The 17,911-nt window shown below is 51.9% G+C and overlaps 1 protein-coding gene and 1 long non-coding RNA gene across 3 annotated transcripts in view; both read right to left on the bottom strand.

Moving 5' to 3' along the window:
* Positions 1-3,295, bottom strand: part of WNT5B (Wnt family member 5B) — a 72,955-nt gene extending 69,660 nt beyond the window's left edge. Inside the window, exon 1 of one of the 2 annotated variants that reach the window (XM_064458364.1) lies at positions 3,065-3,295. Coding sequence is in view for 1 of the 2 variants with exons in the window: in XM_064458357.1 (XP_064314427.1) it covers positions 2,932-2,937 (6 nt within the window). In the remaining variant the exon portion in view is untranslated. Of the gene's footprint in view, positions 1-2,931 lie in introns of both variants that reach the window. The other variant, XM_064458357.1, reaches the window with a different exon arrangement.
* Positions 3,296-7,577: 4,282 nt separating this feature from the next.
* LOC135314660 (uncharacterized) lies at positions 7,578-8,472 on the bottom strand. The gene is made up of 2 exons (XR_010374160.1): positions 8,367-8,472; positions 7,578-8,249 (listed from the first exon to the last, which is right to left on the bottom strand). It is a non-coding gene; the product is annotated as an uncharacterized LOC135314660 (long non-coding RNA).
* Positions 8,473-17,911: the final 9,439 nt, after the last annotated feature.

Raw genomic sequence — 17,911 nt, 5'->3', positions numbered from 1 at the left:
AAGATCTTATGAATAGAAACAATTTATATTCATTTAAACGAGCTATCATGCAGTTTTCAGAAAGCTGGTTTCCCTGCGCGCCTTGAAACCCAAACCCAACAACTTCAGGACAAATGACTCAAGATCCGAAGCAGACCAGAAACAGGGAGGCCCACTGGGCTAGAGAAAGTTAAAAATAGCATTAAACGTGACTGCACTGACTTATTAATTTTTTTTTTTATTTCACAATATTTGATCTCTTCCTAAAAGTCCAAGCTCCTGGAGACTTCACTATCAAAGAATGTGAAATTCTCTTTAAAAAGGTGTGTTTCTGCTCTTTGCAGAAGAAGTCTGGAAAATACAATTGGGACATACCTTTACTACCTGAAAAAAAGTCAGAATGCCCAACTTTTTAGACTCAGCTCTTTCTGAACTTCCATTTTTTTCCAACTGATGTCATGATTTCTGGCAGATTGGGAGGGAAGAGACTGAGAGAGAAGACGTCTCAGGGCTGGGAACTTGCAGCCATGACTTCAGCTTCAGCTTTCCCTAAGCAGAGGTTAGTCACACATGGAAGGACATTTTTATTGTACATGCACTAGAGACAGGGGAAAGGACACAGGGGCTGCTTACAGCTACCGAGAGGAGAGCTATGCTAATACTGAAGGCACAGAAGGAGGGAGGGAGGGACTCCTTTCTGAAAGGGAGGAATCTCTCGTGGACACTCCTGGGCGCTGAAATGTGAGCAAGCAATGGAGCCTGAGAGCAGAGGAAACCCACAGCTGGAATAGGGCCAACTCGCCTCTCCAGCTCTGCCTCCTGCCCTGCACTGGCAGTTCAACCTCTTGCTCTTCCTTTCATATATTTGGCTAATTTCTTTGAAGAAGGAGGAAAAAAGAGTACTTGGGCTAGGCTCGCTGCCACACATGGTAACTTATCCCATAGGTTGGACATTTGGGCTAAAAAAATGCCACCTGAATTCCTGCAGTGCCCAACTTTCACCTTGGATAAACCCAGGTGTCCATGCACAGGACACTGGTTTAAGAGGAGTCTGTCTCTCCTGCCAACGTTGAGAAAGCCCACTTCTTTCTCTTTTGGGAAGAAGAGCTGTACCAAACTTGGTTCAGCTTTTAAAACAGCGCCTGCACGTGTGACAGAAGACAAGCACCCACAGGTTAGACCTGTCACCACCATTAAAAGCAGTTGCTTTGGCAGTGTGTCAATACCCAGCGGTGCATGTGGGAAGGAAGGGCAACGTGTTGGTGACCCACTGCAAACCTCCCACCTGTGGGGAAGACCTTAGAGATACGCATCTACCAGGCAGGTAAAGGGCTCTGAAGGGACAGATGGGCAAAGGTGAGTGTAAAGGAAGGAGGTGCCTTGTGTGCCCATTAATAAGTGTGTGCCCAAGGTCTGTGCAGACACAAAAGCCCAAATAAAGGACAATAGGAAAGAGCCCTCAATGCGTAGGCAGACAAGGAGGCATCAGTGGAAAAGCCAATCTGCACGTGCGGGTGAAGCGTCATACAGCAGATTATATCCAAAACGTGCAGGTGCACATGAGGAACATGATGTGCATGCACCCAAGCTTTTGGCTATGAAGAAAACAAAGTGAGAACATAAATGTTGGTACATGTGTGAGAAACAGCACCACTCTCACAAAAAACCAACCCCAAAGATGAGCAGGCGAGTACGTGGGTGCAGGCAGCAGAGCAAGGGTGACGATGAACACCCGCTGGAGAGTGCAGGCAGGAAAGCATCAAGAGGCAGGTAAAAGTTGGATAGAGAGTCTGACAGGGATGCTGCTCTGGTGGCACAGAAAAAGTATGAAAAGCGTGGGACAACAAAGTGCATCACAGCACACGAAAATATGTTTGGGGAAGTAATTTAATGCATACCGCTAAGGGAAGTATTGCGCCATAATTCCCAGAAAAAAAACAAATTTCATCAAACAGCGTGTTTGTTACAGACATAACTGGGATGCTCATACCCTGGTACCGTGAAACCAGGCACGCCATTGCTACTCATCTGCGTTTCCATGTGCACGAGCACCTTCTCCCGTGCCACGTGCCACGGCCGGTGACGGCGCGTGCTGCTGCACCGCAAGCATGTGGCTGAGAAGGACAACGTGGGCAGGGGGTCGGGTGCTCTTGGAAAGCCGCTGTGCTCACGCTCAGGGAAAGGACTCTCATCCAGGAGTAACATCCCTCCGCTCAGAGTAACATCCATCTTACCAGAGTAACTTCTGTTTTGCCAAACTCGTGTCTGTCACGTCCGAGGAAAATCTGTTTTAGCAGATCAACACCCACCACCCCAGAGGAGCATCCCTCGCACCCCAGCAACAGCCCTCGCGCCACAGTACAGCCCCCTCACGACCGGACAGCACCTCGCCTGCCAGAGCAGATCTCTTCCACCGCAGTAACACCGCCAAGGCCCCCCGCAAACGGCCCTAGCCCCGTGCCCCTCTCGCCCCTCCGCTGCCCCGTGTTGGGGGGACGCTCTCTGGGGCTGCTCCCCGGCAGCGGCCGCGGCTCGGCCCCCGACGGCCGCGGTCCCCCGACGGCTCCTTGCCCCGCCCGGAGCCGCCCGCCACGGGGTCTCCGCGCAGCCCGGACCGCCCCTTCCCCGCGGCCCCCCGCAGCCCCTGCCCTGCCCCGACCGGCGACCGCAACGGGCCGGGGGCGCCCCCGGGCCGCGCTGCCGGGGGTGGGCGGCGAAAGGCGGCCGTGGCTCCCGGGCCGGCAGAAAGCAAGCAGCGACCCCCCGGCGCTGCCCGCGCCGCCGCCCGCCCCTTCGGGAGCCGCCCGGGGAGGCGTCCGGCCCCGGGACGGGCCGGGGGACCCGCGCCCCCGGCACGGCGAAACGCCTCCCGCCCCACCGCCGCCTCCTCCTCCTCCTCCTCCTCCCGCCGCCGCCGCCCTCCCGCCGCCGCGGGCCGGGGCCGCCTCCTACCTGCATCTCCCGGGCGCCGCGTCCCCGGGCGGCGGCGGCGGCAGCGGCAGGTGAGCGGGCGGCCGCGGCGGTCACGGAGCTCCGCGCCCCTCTCCGCGGCGTCGCGGCGGCCGGAGACCGCGAGGGGACGCACCTGCCCCGGGGGCCGCGGCCCCGTCGCCGCGCCGGGCCGAGCCCCCCGCCGGCAGCGAGAGGGGAGCGGGAGGAGGCTGCCGGCGCTGCCCTTCCCGTCGCCGCGGCGGCGCTGGGCTCCGGGAACGGCGGCACCGAGGACGACTCCCGGCCGAAGTTGGAGACGGCGGCGAGTGCCGGGCCCGGGAGGTGCCGGCGGATCCCGGGGGCTCCGGCCGCCTCCGCCCCGCCTCCCCCCGCCCCGCTCCCGCCCCCCGCGCCCTGCGCCCGCCCCGCCGCGGGCACCGCCGCCGTCGCCGCCGGCGGGATGGGGCTCGGTCGAGGGGGCGCGGCGGCCTCCCCCGCCGGGCCGGCCCCGGGGTGGGGCGGCCGGGGGCCGGCCGGGGGCAGAGGTGGGGCCCGCTGCCGTCGGGGGGGGGGGCTCGGTGCCGGCGGGCGGGGAGGGAAACGCCGCGGCCCCGTGCGGCGGGGGGGACCGGAGGGGACCGGCGGGCAGCGCCGTGCCGCTGCGGGGTGGCCGCGGGGACCGGGCGGGCTCCGTCCCTCCCTGCCTCCCTCCCTGCCTCCCTCCCGTCCCTGCCGCCCCCCGCCCTGTGGCAGCCCCCGCGGGGGCTCTCAGTCCCTCGTGGGTCGCTCCCAGCTCGCCACCGCCTTGTGCAGCAGACACAGCATGCCGTGCCTTTCCCGCCGTGGGTCCTCACGGGCACCGTGCCCTTGTGGCCCCCCGCCCGGGGGCCAACGTGCTGCAAGCCAAAGCCCCGCCGGCGTGGGCGATGGGGTTTCTGGCTCTGGCCAAAGGAGGTGTTTTCGACCTGGTGACCTGCTGCTTCATCCGAGCGGGGATTTTTGGCATCTGTCCCCCAGTGCGGGCAGGGGCGGGTTGCAGGGAAGGTGCGAATGAGGCAAAGCCCAGTTGGGGAACGCTGTTTAAAAAAGCTGGCAAAGTCTGGCAGAGGAGGCAGCGCGCAGCCTTCGTGAAGCTCTTGATGGGGCTGGCCCTCAACAGGCACATCCACCCCTTGCCTGCAACACCAGGAATCACACCGGGGGCTCTCCCCCGCCTCTCCTCCCATAAAACTTCACAGATTCACGGCCAGATCCTGTTCTCACTTTTCCTGGCAGAAGTAGGGAGTAGCTGCACAGGCATTAGCAGGATCGCTGCAAATTTATGTTGTACGGAGTAACTGAGAGCGCTGCCTCACCCTCGGGATCGTTGGGCATCTCAGAGCTTGGTGGCAGGGATTTACGTGCCGGGCCTCCGAGCTTGGTGGCAGCTCTGCAGCAGCCAACGAAGCCAGGATTTACACTTGTGTCGGGATCCCCATCTCCGGGCCCCACGGCATCAGGCATCCAAAGCCTCGGTGCGGCGGGAGCGGCAGAGCCCCCGCATGCAGTGCAAGGAGCGCCTTGCGGCTCCTGCGCCCGCACAGCTGCACGCAGATGAGGATTCGAAGTGAGGTACATCAGGGAGGTATTCGGCCCCCTGGAATTACTCAGATTTGTACCAGGTTGGAACTTCGTGCAGTTTGAGGCATGCACCCCTACACGAGTGCCCGGTTTCAAACAGCTCTGAGCATCCGTTCAGGTTCAGGGTGGAAATATGCACGTGGGCATTTTTAGAGGATCAGGTAAATGTTTGAATACAGGCTCCATGGTACAACTAATTGAAGGCTCTGAGTATCTTAATTTATGACCCTCTATTCCAGTGCTTCCCATCACCGTAGTCATTAATGATGCTTTCTTTTAATGGGAATAGGAGATAGAGGAGATACAGCTGGAGGTAAATAGTAACCCAGTGTTTGTGGTAGGAAATAAGGAGCCATTGTCCTCAGCACTATGTAACTAGAAAGATAATAGTTGGTACAGCAAATACCAACTAATTAGAGGCCAAAGGCAGTCTTGAAATTGCAGCTGGCTGCAGGAAATTTTAGGTGCCAGCTTTCTTGCTCCGAGATAAAGCTGGTTTACCATATGGGCTGTTCCCTGCTTGTCTGTCGAATGTCTAACTTGCATGTTCAGGATATGGAGGGCAGGGGCAAGGTGCTCCCTTGGGGACCTGGCAAATGCCAGGGATCCTCCTGGGATCTGGAGGTGTGAAGGGGAGCATCACAGACCTGAGGCTTGGTAAGAAATTGCTTGGCCTGTCGAGCAACACGCTTTTCCACTTTGGCGTTACAAGGGAGAGCTGCCCACAGCGGGCGAGATCCCCAGAGGTCCTCACGGGAATCTTCCCAGTGCTGGCACTGCTTCACACCCCAAGACAGTGTCTTACGTCAGGGTGAGAGGTGGCAGAAGAGGAAGGCAGTGCCACTGTAAGACCAACAGCAGAGACGGACGGGCAGGACTGGATGCACGTGTTCCTTAAAACCTGCAGCTATGAGCAGGATCAAAAAAGATCCCAGCTTATTGAAAGATCACACTGGCTTCAGCATAGCCCATGAGGAAGATGGGACTTCATGCAGCTTTAATCCTTCCTTGCTGTCTCCACTCCTGCTTTGGTGGGACAGAAAGAGCTGTTGGGAGGCACGTAGGCGTGTGTCAGTCCTGTGGAGGTGCTGGATGCCAGGAAGGGCAGGAGGGGCAGCTGGGGATGCACACCTCGAAAGTTGGGTGGGAGTGGGCACCTGGCTAGCTGCTTGAAGACCTGGAGGAGAGGCAAGAGGCAGCAGTAACGAGGCGTGTGGCCCATCTGGAGAGCAGTGTGTGTATGTCTCACAAGGGGGAAGACTTGGCACTTGCGCCAGCGCTGAGGACAAAAAAAAAAACCAACCCACAGAACGAGTGGGTCATGGTGCTGGCATGGGTGGGTGAGGACAGGAGACCACCTATTGCTTTACCTCAGTTTGTCCTTTCTGCTGAAATGCCTTTGACGTTTTTCTCCTGGAAGGAGAAAATTCAGTTGACTACTTTTCTTCTAGTGTCCCCTGCAAATTTGCTTTATCCTCCACCAAAACACTGACCCATGAATATCATATGATAGTTTTTGCCCACTGAAGCTATTCCTCCATCCACAGAGGATGACAGACAAGGAAAGGGCACATGTACTTGGCCAGGGGTGAGACACACTAGGTACCAGGGGCACCAGCTGCCAGCAGGAGGGCCTCCTGCCTAGTCTCAGCCGCCAAAGATGTCATCCAGAAGTTCTTTAGAAGATGTCCCGATATGATTAAGCCTCATTGATTTAATAATGAGCAGTATCCACAGCTGGAACCGAACTTAACTCCATGACCAGAATCTCAGACATGACTAATATGGGTGAGAGATACTGTCACAGCACACCCAGAGAAGATGTTACATCTGATAAGTTGTGAAAAGTAGCTTAACCCATGCAGGCCCCTGGACACCACAAGCCATTTTACCTCTCTTCACCTCGCTGAAACATTCCTATGGCTACAATCACTCTCACACTCCTCTTTCTCATCTGCTACAGTAATGGATGACCTGTGTCTCACCTGGCTGGCCTCTCCTGGTGAGCAGGAGAAGGGTGGGGAAGTGCTCAAGTTGTTTGAGATGTGGAAATACTCAGCTCATGTAGCAGGGAAGAGTGATTTAAAATGTATAAGGCAAATGAGTCCCTCTCAGTTAATGGCATGACCCTGCAGAATATATTCCACAGCAGGAGACCTTATCACTAGAAAGTGAACCATGTGGCTCCAACTTTTCTTAACACAGATGTAGGCCCAGTGTAGCGTTTCTGTGGTGCTCCTAAGCTCTGATCTCTCGGGAATTTTCTTCCATCCCTGTTGCATCTGCACAATAAGCTTCCCCCTAGTCAGCTGGTCCTGCGTCCTCTCTGCATGCAGTGCAGAGCCGAGGCCAAGATGATGCCTATTCTGCAACTGCTTTCAGGGAGTACCTGCTACTCCTCACTACGCTTCTTTCATTAGGTTGGACCTTTTTTTTTTTGTCCTTTCATTACCACTCACCCCACATTCCTGTGGTGGGATTAGTAGCAGTAGTAGGAGCAAGTCAAAGGGAGCGAATTTGTTGTGAGGAACTGGACAAGCTTCCAGCAGTGAGATTTTTATGAGTCAAGGTGGAATTTATGGAATAAAAATCTGGAAATGGGAAAAAAAAATAGTTTTGAGCTCCTGCCAAAGGAGGGCTTGTTCCAGGTGACTTACCTGATGTGACCTGCCTCGCAGGTGTGAAAACCTTCATTGACCCACCCCCACGGTCTCTACCTGCCCCTGCAAACACTGGAGAAAACCACCACCTTATTCCCAGCCGCTGCCCTCGTGGGAAGCAGCCAGTTTCCTTGAGGCGTAAAGCTCACGACCTGAGAATTTGTGGCACTCCACAAAAGGAAATATAGGCTAAACTTCTGAAACATTTCCTAATGTTGACGTCTTTCAAGCGGTGGAATTGTCTCCCCAGGGACACGTGGATGCTCCACTCCTTGAGTCAGGGAGACAGGACCAGACAACGCACAGAGAGACGTATTGTTGGGAACCTCATTGCCCCCGTCCCCAGGAGAGACAATGAGGGGGGAGACAGGAAATAAATTAGATGACTTGAATCATTTCCAGCTCTAATTGCTATGATCTTGCAGTAGTTTTCCCAGCCCCAAGTATAACATTAACCATCAAAGCACGATTTCACCCACGGTCAATTAAACCAAGATTAATCTGGCCTGACATCACCAAGTAAAATCCGTCCTGGACTCAGGGACACCCCGCTGAGAAGAGACAGGAGCCAGACAGGGTCTCCACGGGACAGGCAGAAGCTGCTGCCTTTGGAGGTGGACATCTCCACCATGTTCTTCCCCTCTGCTGGCAGAGGGCACAAAGGGCAGCGCAGCAACTGTATGATGTGTGTTTGCCTTTCCTCACCTCGTTGATGCACTAGTAGGGTCCCTGGGCCTTGCTGCTGGTTGGGGGGTTTGCTCCAGAGGTCAGGTAGAGACAGCCAGCTCTGCAGGCTGATGTGTGCCGCCTTGCAAGGTGGCAGGCTACCTCTTCAGGTTCAGTGGCTGCAGATGTTTTCCTCTGTCCGGTTTGCCCCTACCCTCCTGGTCCTCTGACGTGCAGTTCTGGGAAGCCCATCAGGGATTCAGTGTCTGGAGCTGCATTTCTGAATGTCGAGCTCCACAGGGTGGAGGGCAGAGCAGGGTACAGCTCTCCTACAGCAGATCTCCTATGGCTGCAGCCATCCTCCTTGAAACGCCTTTCTCTTCCTCCCTGATCCTTGAAAAAAGGGGTTAACCAAGCCATTTGCTAGGTTTTAAATACCAAGAAATCAAATAACGAGAAACCCTTGAGAAGACACAAGGATTTAAAGGATGTGGCAGTAACCAGACAGACCTGGAGGCTGTGGTGGGGTGAAGTCCTGGCTTGCCTGGCTCAATGTAACTCAGTAGCAAGGCTGGGGAGAGCATGCAGAGTTCATGCCTCCTTGTTTAGCGCTTTAATCATTAGACAGGCGCTCCCAACAGCAGGCTCTGTGGGCTGAGCGAGTTAAACTGTAACTGCCCCCCTCAGCGGCCCCTAGTGAGGAGACCCGGCTGGCGTGACCAGGGCAGGACCAGCCTCCCACCCAAGTCCTACCAGCCCTCACTGCCAGCTTGGGCAGCAATGTGGAGTTGGCCCCAACCGTGGGCTGGTGTGGGGGAAGCTGCCCCAGGTCCCCATGGTGGCCATGGGGGTGGACCAGGTCCATGTTAGGTTTTGTCCCATGGAGCTGGGAGAGCTTCCCCACCCCTCTCTCCCATGGGTGGATAGGCATCACCTGGCCCCATGGCACTGCTGGGCAAGGCGGACAGGTGATGCCCCCGGGGCCAGCCCAGGGCACTGAGTCCCATGCCCTGCCACTGGTAAGGACCAGGGCTACGAGGTTGGGGAGGTGTGGGGCCACGGCCATAGTCAGACGGTGAGGTAATCTGCCCCCCGACGCCCCTCCTCTCAGACCAAGTCTCTCGGTCTCTTCTACTTGGCTTAAACCCTGAGGCGAAGAGTTGTACATCCTTTCCAAAATTTTTATCGGCATGAATTATGACAACTCTGGATATTCTTATTGTCTGTTCGAATGGCCGATCCCATTCTAAAGTCTTACTTAATTCTTGGCCTCAGCTGCTTCCTGTGGTAACGAGCTCCACAGCATAACTAAACGCGGTCTGTGATAGCAACCATGTGATGGGCTTCACCAGCGGCAGCAGCCCATGGGTGTGCATGCATGTGCCTCTGTGTACACACCTGTGTGCAGGCTGGGGTGCACGGGACGTGACAGCAAACCCCTGACCACTTGCAGGCAGGGCAAGCATCACCCTGTGATGACAGGAGCAACCCCAGGGCGCAGCTGGGCTGGGGCATGGGGGCACTGAGGACACAGCGCTGGGGCTGTTCACCCCAGGTGCTGTGACAGAGGGCTCCCCCCATCGCCTGACTGTCAGGGAACGATGAAACCCAAATTCCTGCCCTGCACCGTCAGAAGGGAGCGATTGCTCCACCAGCTCCCCCTCCCTCTGGATTAGCGGAGTGATGCTGAAGTCCTGCAAATCTGGCAAGAAGATGTCCCTGAACAGCTGAGCATCAGCTGGTGCTGTTTGGGAAAGTGCACGCGAGGCTCTAGCTGGGATCTGTCAGAGACAGATGAGCCCTGGCATCCCCCTCTCTTGCAGCTTGCTGCTGCTCAGGGGGTGCAGCTGGGTGGGAGGGGATGCTTGCCCCTCCACGCTGAGCTGCTTTTTACTGCAGCAGCAGAGGCCCTTCCCCTGAACGGCACCAGGGGAATCCCAGTCGATGCTAATGGTTTACCTCACTCCACTACATGCTCCCCAATTTCTCTATTTAATCTCTTTCATTCTTTTTTTCTCCTTTTATTTTTCTGTATTCTTCTCTCCTTCTTTCTGATCTCCCTTCGTAATTTCTTTCTTCACTTGCTTAAATGTTCTTCTGCAATGTCTTTCTTCGAAAGCAAGACAGGCCTCTGGCTGGATCTGGCACTGATGAGGTGAAAGGGGATTATTCTCCTGATAATCACTAAGATTAATACCGCAGAGCAACTTCAGCTAAAAGAAGAAACAAACACAATTCACATGTTACATCCAGCTTTCCCATGGACCATGCAGACAGGTGGGCTCACACTGATGGGGAGACACAAAGGATGGGCTAACAGGGTCGAGCCCCCTCTCCCCTGTCTGGCCCCGCAGGCACCGCTGTGGGTGGGCATGGGGGACACAACCCCCCAAACCTGACGTGAGAGTTGCTCCCTGGGCTTGCTCCGTGCCTCTCCGCGTCACCGCTGGCTTGGGCACTCCCGGCTCTGGGGCCAGGCCTGACGCCCTGCTCGGGCTGCCCCAGGGCCACGCGGGTGATGCAAGCTGGCTTCTGGGGTGGGTGGCACACGCTCCGCGGCCTGGCAGGTGGTGAGGGAAGGGACTGAAATGTGCTGAGATGCCAAGCCAGGAGGGTGCAACCAGTGCCACCTTGCCACCAGTGAGTTGGGACAGTGGGCAGAATCTGGATGGGGTCAGGAATGTCACCACGCAGAACAGGAGGGTGGGACGGAGCTGCCGGGACTGCAGGGCTGCAAAAGGGAGGCTTAGGGCAGTGCGTGGGGAGGGATATAATGTATGTCTGCCAGGCATGTGATTGCTAGTGCTGCTGCCCGAAGGCAGACACTGCCCTGGGATGGATCTCACACAGCCTGGGGACGGTCGCTATTTACAGCTAGTGAAACCACAGCGCATTTCCTGCTTTTATTTCTGGGTCCCACAAAGCCCAGGGATGAACTGAAGAATGTAAGTGAGGCTTAGGATGGGGTCTGTAGCTCCTGGTTTTACCACTCACAAATCATTCTGCAAACCAACCTGACGACAATAAAGCCTTTGGATGAAAACCACCATGTTTCCTAGGCTCCAAAGTGTCCTTTGATGACAAATGCCTTTGCTTAATAGACTCACCTTCACAGTGCAAGCTGAAGGGAACATAAATAGGTTTCTTAAGCACTGTGGCTTCTAAACAAATATATATAGCATGGGTAATATACAGGCTTACACAAACATCAGCATTAAAGCACGCAAAGTAGTCAGGGAAGGAAACTATAATAACAGAAGCACCAGTGCAGCCACAAGATACGAAGAGGGAAGAAACCACATAGCAATAGATGGTTTTCTTCTAAGGCACTCGGCTGCTGTGACGAATATGGGCTCAGCGCTCGGCCACCAGACAAGGGGATGCACGCAGATACTGATGCTCCCACGGCACAAGCAGTCGGTGGCACATTTCAAGAGCTTGTTCACAAAAAAAAGTGCGTGTGTTTTTACGCATGCAAGAAACTAAAGACGTATAAACCAATGAGTCCTAGTTCAGATTGCTACCATGCACTCTTACAAAGGTAAAATTAAAGACATAGAGTTCCTCCATAAAATTTAAGTGTAATTGTTTATGTGTTCCATATTTTCTGTGGTTGACAACCTTAAGTAAGTCATGGCTCTGAATTTTCAGCCTAAGCCTCTGATTTTCCAGGATGCGCAGAACACCTACCTGCTAACGCTGCTTGTGGCATCTGAAGTTAAGCCAAATCACTAAATGCTTCAACACATCCTGGGACTGTAATTATACACACTTGCAAAAACCAACCCCCACCCCCCACCCAACCCAAATTAAAATAAAAACCTCAAAAAACCTGAAGACACCATGATTCACGCCCCAAAATGTATTTGCTCGCATGTATAAGATCTTGTTTTTTACTCAGGGAGACTTTTTTTTGGTGGGTTTGATTCTTGTTTTTGAGACTTTAGTGTTCACTGGAGCTACATTTTCCTTCATTTCCCTCCACCAATGGGAGCTGGGATTCTCTGTTTTTTTTTTTTTTGGAAATGCAGGTGGGGATGCTCTTTCCATCGCAGGGTTTCAGGGCCCATGTTTGGAAGAACCAAGTGTCATGGAAGGTTGTAACACTGTTTTCAACACCCTTCAGGATATGGCTTGTATATAATCCCTTTCATAGTAGCATGAATAATGTTGTGCTTAGAGATCTATGGAGAGCAAATGAGCTTCTGTGTGGTGCGGGGGGCCCAGGTCTGCCTCTCTTGATACTTAATGAGTATATACAGTTGGGCTTTAGGGGTGACCAGATCAGTCTTTGTCAGTGAGTTATGGAAACCTTCCTTGGCTCCTCCTTATTAAGAAGACAGTAGTAGTTAATGGTGTCAGCCCTATGGTGAGGATGTGTTTTGAGACACCTGGATGGCAGGGAGCCGGCCAGGCCTGGCTCGAAGTGATTGCTATGCCACTGACTCCTCACACGTCCACAGAGGTTCCCAAGTGATCCATGACACCCTCACTGCACAGGGCCAGGCTGCAACACACCCCGCAGAGACACAACCTAAAGGCCTCCGTCACGTCTGAACTTGCCGAGATACCATCTTAAGATTGCACATGTAATGATGAGCATAAGTGATACTGTTGTGCTGAATAAGGTCTCTTACCAGAAAAACAAAAACAGGGAAAGTTGGCGTCATCATCTCTAACCCCTGTCGCTACTCAGCTGTAAGCAAATGTGGAAAAAAGCTCTGGGTCAGCGTTAGGCTGGGTAACTTTGCTGTATGGATCTAAGACTGGTTTCCCAATGAAGTCATGCTCCAGCCTGTCACTTCACAAAGGAAGCCTCTGGGTCATCTGTGGTGATATTTGTCTGCAACTCTATAGATAGCTTTGATCTACTCTTCTGACAGGTGAGCATAAATAATTGTGTTACCTCTCATTTTCAAGAGTCATCACTTCATTAACAAAGGGATCAAATTAAAGCCTCCAACCATAAGGGCGAGGAGCAGCCTTTCACTGTCACCTTAAAGTCATCATGCCTGACTTGGGTAAGTTGGGAGATTGTAAGGACTGATGTTGCGTTAGGTGCACTACGTGTCCGACATCTACTATTTGGCAAAGTGCTCGTTCCTGCAGCTCGGTGCGAAGCCAGCAGCTGCTGCCTCACCCTGGCACACCACGCTCACGGGCTGGGTGAGCAGGCAAACCCCTCCTCAGGTCCATGAAGAACCATGGGTTACAAACAGTGAACGGGTGGTCAAAGACGTTAATCCCTCCCTGCCACCCCAGGGTGGCCGTGGACATGGGTTCCCAATGGAAGCTGCAAACTTGCGTTACATTTTGCTGACAAATCCTGATCCTGTCGTTTCCTCAGGTTTCCTCCAGGCTGTTGTACCTCTCCTGCCCTGGGTCTGGCAAAGGATCTGTGCTGGATTCAAGGTGCCATGTTGCTGCCATGAGAGGACCCTTCAGACGGCACAGTAGGAAGCACAATTTGTGACGTGCAATGTCACCATGGTGATGGAGGATTTTGAATCCTGGCCTAAAGATACTAAGGGAAAAGAGTTTCTGTTATATATGCTCAAAAGAGTGTTTTGCATTTCTCATGCTATTGGGGCAGGAAGAATAGAGACCTTACAGTACTGTGTGAATTGAAATGGTCCCAATGGAGTTTGCAGAAGCCAGAGTGGACTGAGCAACTTAGTTCCTACTGTCTCCTCTTGAAGGACCAGCAGCACCACGTGCTCTGGGGCAGCGGTTCCTGCATTTGTCATGCCTGTCGTAAAACTTTGCAGGCCATTCAAAGTAACCAGAAAGCCCCTCGTGTTTAACAGTTTTGAGTTAAAAAAATAAAGATAACAAAAATGGGTGCTGCTTTCTGAGACGGAAAGCTGACCGTACTCAAAAATAAGGCACTACCGCCTTAAAGCATTTTGCTAGCTTGTTATCTGAAGAGACAATGCAACCACTGAGTTATTACTGCTTAACAAATTGCTGCAAGTTAGCTGAGCTTTGGCAATTGGCAGCGTGCATGCTCTTAGCCCAATGCAAATCTAAGTCATGTATGTCAGCTGAAGCAGTAGCTGCCAGCTACCACTGTCCTCTCCTTCCTTGCCGAGCAGCAGAAAGACCTTGCCATGGTCATATATCATCCTCAGTGGAGATTCTTGTTTTTCCATACAACCCCCTGTTGCAGGCCCTCCTCTTACGCAGAGAATCAAGGTAACAGCATGAATTCCCACTTATCCTTGTTCATTTTACGTCTCTGGAGCCCCAAGAGTCTGTAAAAACGTGAGTATTCACCAGTCACACCAGGCATAGTAAAGCGGACATCTTGCGAACAGCACCAAGCTCCAGGTGAACCTGTTAATATCTTTGTTACCACTTTGGCTGCATTCCTGGATTTACGCATATGAGTTTAGTCCCCCAGAAAAACTCCTCAGCAGAGTCAAAAAACAGAAAATACAGAAAAAAATACAGAAAATACAGAAAAAAAAATACAGAAAAAGCCACTCAGTACTGCTGTTTTTTTTCCCTCTGCATCAGACCAGGTGAGAAAGCAGCAACGAAGACACCCATTTCTGGTACTGCAGGGGAATCAAGCCATCTAACTCCCATCTTCTACTGAACACTGGCCTTTAACAAGCCCAGCCTGCACTGGGTATGCTCTGTACAGAGCAGGCAAAGGCAGCCACCAACTGCTGTCTTTGGCCAGAACTTCACATTGATCCCACCCACAGTAACCTAACACAAAGCCACATTTCCTAGGAGGAGAAATAAGGGCAGTTTTTACAGTCTCTGGTAAAAATCATGATGTTTTCTGCTTCGGCTCAAAGTGTCTCTGAGAGGGTTTAACAATTAATATCAAGCAACTGCTGATAACACTTAGGTTGTAGGCTGCCTGGACCAGGTGAAGTGACAGTTTTATGGTACTTGCATCTGAACTTCTCCCCAGCAAGCGATGCATAAAGTGCCTTCCCTGCAAACAGCTGACCATCCTTGGCTTTGGCGGATGCCACGGGCCTGCAGAGCTCCCTGGCTGCTCCTGCCCTGGCTGCTGCTGAGCCCTGGCTCCCTCTGAAAACAACCTTACAGTTACCACTTGGATTGGGAAAACACAGCTGAAGCCAAGATATGCTACTTTACAGCGATGAAGGGTATCGGCAAAAGTGGCAATAGTTCAACATATCCTTAATAATTGCACCCTTTGCTTTCTCAAACTTTAATGACTACCACCGCCAAAATACTTACAGTAATTATTAATGCTAAATTAATTAATTCATACATGAATAGCATGAACTGTTGATTGAAGTCACTCGGGGACCAAAAACCAATTTGCTGAAATCAAGCTTACCTCCTTCTGCACTTTTCATTCAGCCTTTAAATCCCACGTGCAAGTCATTACGTATCTGCCAAAGCATCTTGAAGTTCCTAGCAACTGCAGTCTACAAGCATCTGCAAACCCATGCCCCTTCTGACCCTAGCTGCCAGGTAGAGTCTCAGATATTTTATACAGGACTTTGTGGAACGCTTGTGCTGCTGCCAGGAATGACCTGGCTGAGAAAAGCAATGTGTTTTGCGGACTACAAGGAAGAACAGAGGAAGCACATTGCTACCTCCATTTTAATGTCAAACCAGATCTCCCTCTAAGTCTTTGACTCCCCAGCAAGACCCAGGCAATCTTTGCTGGGCATGGTGTCCGATCACAGTTAATGTCCAGCTGTGTGTCTGAAGAAACAGGCATCATCTTTGCTAGAAGAAGATTCCAATGATCAAACCCATTAGAAATAAGTGGGGGCAATTAAAGTTCAAAGGTGCGTCGCATGGGGAAGTGCCGGCATGCCCAGGGAGCAACAGCGCAAGCTGCTGTCGTTGTGGTGCCAGTCTGTGTTTGGCACAGGTGTGAAGCAGAGATAGAGGCGGAGGTCTGCTCACAAGCAGCATTGAATGGCAGGTGCTGCCTTAAGCACCCTTGGCAGATGTTTCGTAAAAGAAGGGTCAGGTACCTCTGTCAAGAGAGAGGGACGAGCACAGAAACAAACTGAAGGTTTGGGCAAATGCAGGTGTATGGTTAAAGGGAACTAGGCTGCATTTTTACACTTGCAAAACTAAACTGAGCCAAGTACCCAAAGAGGTGTTTGATGCACATATCCCTGGAATAACAAGAATTTTTCCTGTTGACCTAAACAAAGGAACACATGTACAGATAGAAGAGATGAACCCCAATTTAGGTCTGGATGTGGATGCTGTGCTAGGCCAAATGCCCTGCTCCGGGCACTTGTGGAATCTGAAGTCTGGGTCTTCCCAAATGTCAGGATTTGGTTCATTTTAGAGTCACGTTAGAGCAGATATGAGCTCACGCTTCTTGAAGGATATGGAAGGACTTTGAGGCAATTCCTTCTTTATAGGAGCAGACGTCTTGATGTCTAAGTAGTCACTAACGTGAGGGACAATTTACAGAATCAAAGTAACGAGAGGCTTGCAACAGAGACTGGCCATCTTGGAAGAAGTGTGGATGGCAACAATGCCAGGGTTTATGCAATTACTGATTTGATGAAATCAGTTCATCCTGCACACTTCATGAAGGAAAGGTCCGGCAAAAAAATAGTTACATAAGTACATCACCGAAAATTGCATCATGGATCTATTAGGCATGAAGTCATGTAGATTTTTCTAATTTCCAGACTTTTGGCACTGCAAGCTTAGTATTCTTGAAACATGGTTTTCAGTGTGCAGCTGTATGTATGTCTATATTATCACACGGATGGGCACAGACACATAGAGATGTACGCACACGTGCACTTCAATACATGGGGCTACAAGATGATATACTGTTTAAAGCTAAAAACAGTTTCTATGTGTTATATAAGAGAGTTAAGAGCATTCATATACATTCCAGGACTTGTGGTTCCCCAGGATGGTGCGCCCTTACAGAAAATGAAGGGTTTACTCGAGCTGGACAAAAATCCTCCTAGGAGGGGTTTTGAGCTACAGCAGCAACCCATCCTTCTTCCCAATACATAAAGGAACCAAATGTTTTTCAACTTGCCTTGTCACAAGGTTTGCGTCCATAGACGCTCCTGGAGCTGACTTTCCGTTGATGTGAATGACACCTTCACACAAATGCGCTGCAGAACTTGGGCCTAAGTATTTAACTTCTTAGTCATTCATCTAGAACAGTTTTAACATTCGCAATTGCAACTGTTGGGAAAAGCTACTGATCACATACTTAAAACCAGCCGGATTTAAAGCCCACACCCAGAAAATCACTTGCTGTAACCCCACGGCTACACCCAAGCTGGTCCCAGCGGTTCCACTTATGTTTTATAATACATCATCAGTATACTCAGAAATAAAGTTTACCAACACAAGACGTATGGCTCTGTTTTCTTGACAAGCAAAAAATTGTTTGCAATTAATTTTATTATATATAGCTACAATACATTTAGTTTCCCAAGGCATATGCCTTTTCCTGAGGGTTTTTGAAGGCAGTAAAAAAAGAGGACTTTGGCCATTTGCCCAAGCTTTCTGAACATCCTGAAGCCCAGCGAGAAGAGTGGCTACTTGATATCTCAAAGACCCCGTCTAAAGGTCACTAGCCATATGCAGATCACTTCATTAGGGCAGGCAATTAGTTTGTAATTACTGTTTTGGGTAATCCTGCGTGGTACAGCTGATGCAGCCCTGTAGCACCAGTCCACATAAGAAGGCATCTGTGCAGCAGAAGTGCGGCAGATCCTGTCAGAAACAGGAGATCCTAAATACTTTGCTCTTCCCAGTGGATTGCTGATGTGGTTTCAGCAGAGTTTCCCTGACTGGTGTAATTTAGAAAAGCAGGTCTTACGAAGCCATCCTGGCCAGAAGGCTGCAGAAGGCCTGTGTTTAATCAGGAGCCTGGGTAACACAGGGGCTCTGCACACCCCAATGAACCTACCTTTGCAATATGTGCAAAGCAAAACGTTTGAAACGCGCACGTGTTCGATCCCAGGGCTGACCGTTCACCGTTTCCACTGCTGCCCTGCCTGTTTTGTGTCACAGTAACAGCAGCCAGCACGGACAGTTTTATTCCGATGCCTTGTTGT

The sequence above is a fragment of the Phalacrocorax carbo genome, chromosome 1 (assembly GCF_963921805.1).
Source record: "Phalacrocorax carbo chromosome 1, bPhaCar2.1, whole genome shotgun sequence".
In the NCBI taxonomy this organism is placed as follows: Eukaryota; Metazoa; Chordata; class Aves; order Suliformes; family Phalacrocoracidae; genus Phalacrocorax; species Phalacrocorax carbo.
This window is presented reverse-complemented; position numbering and strand designations above follow the sequence as displayed.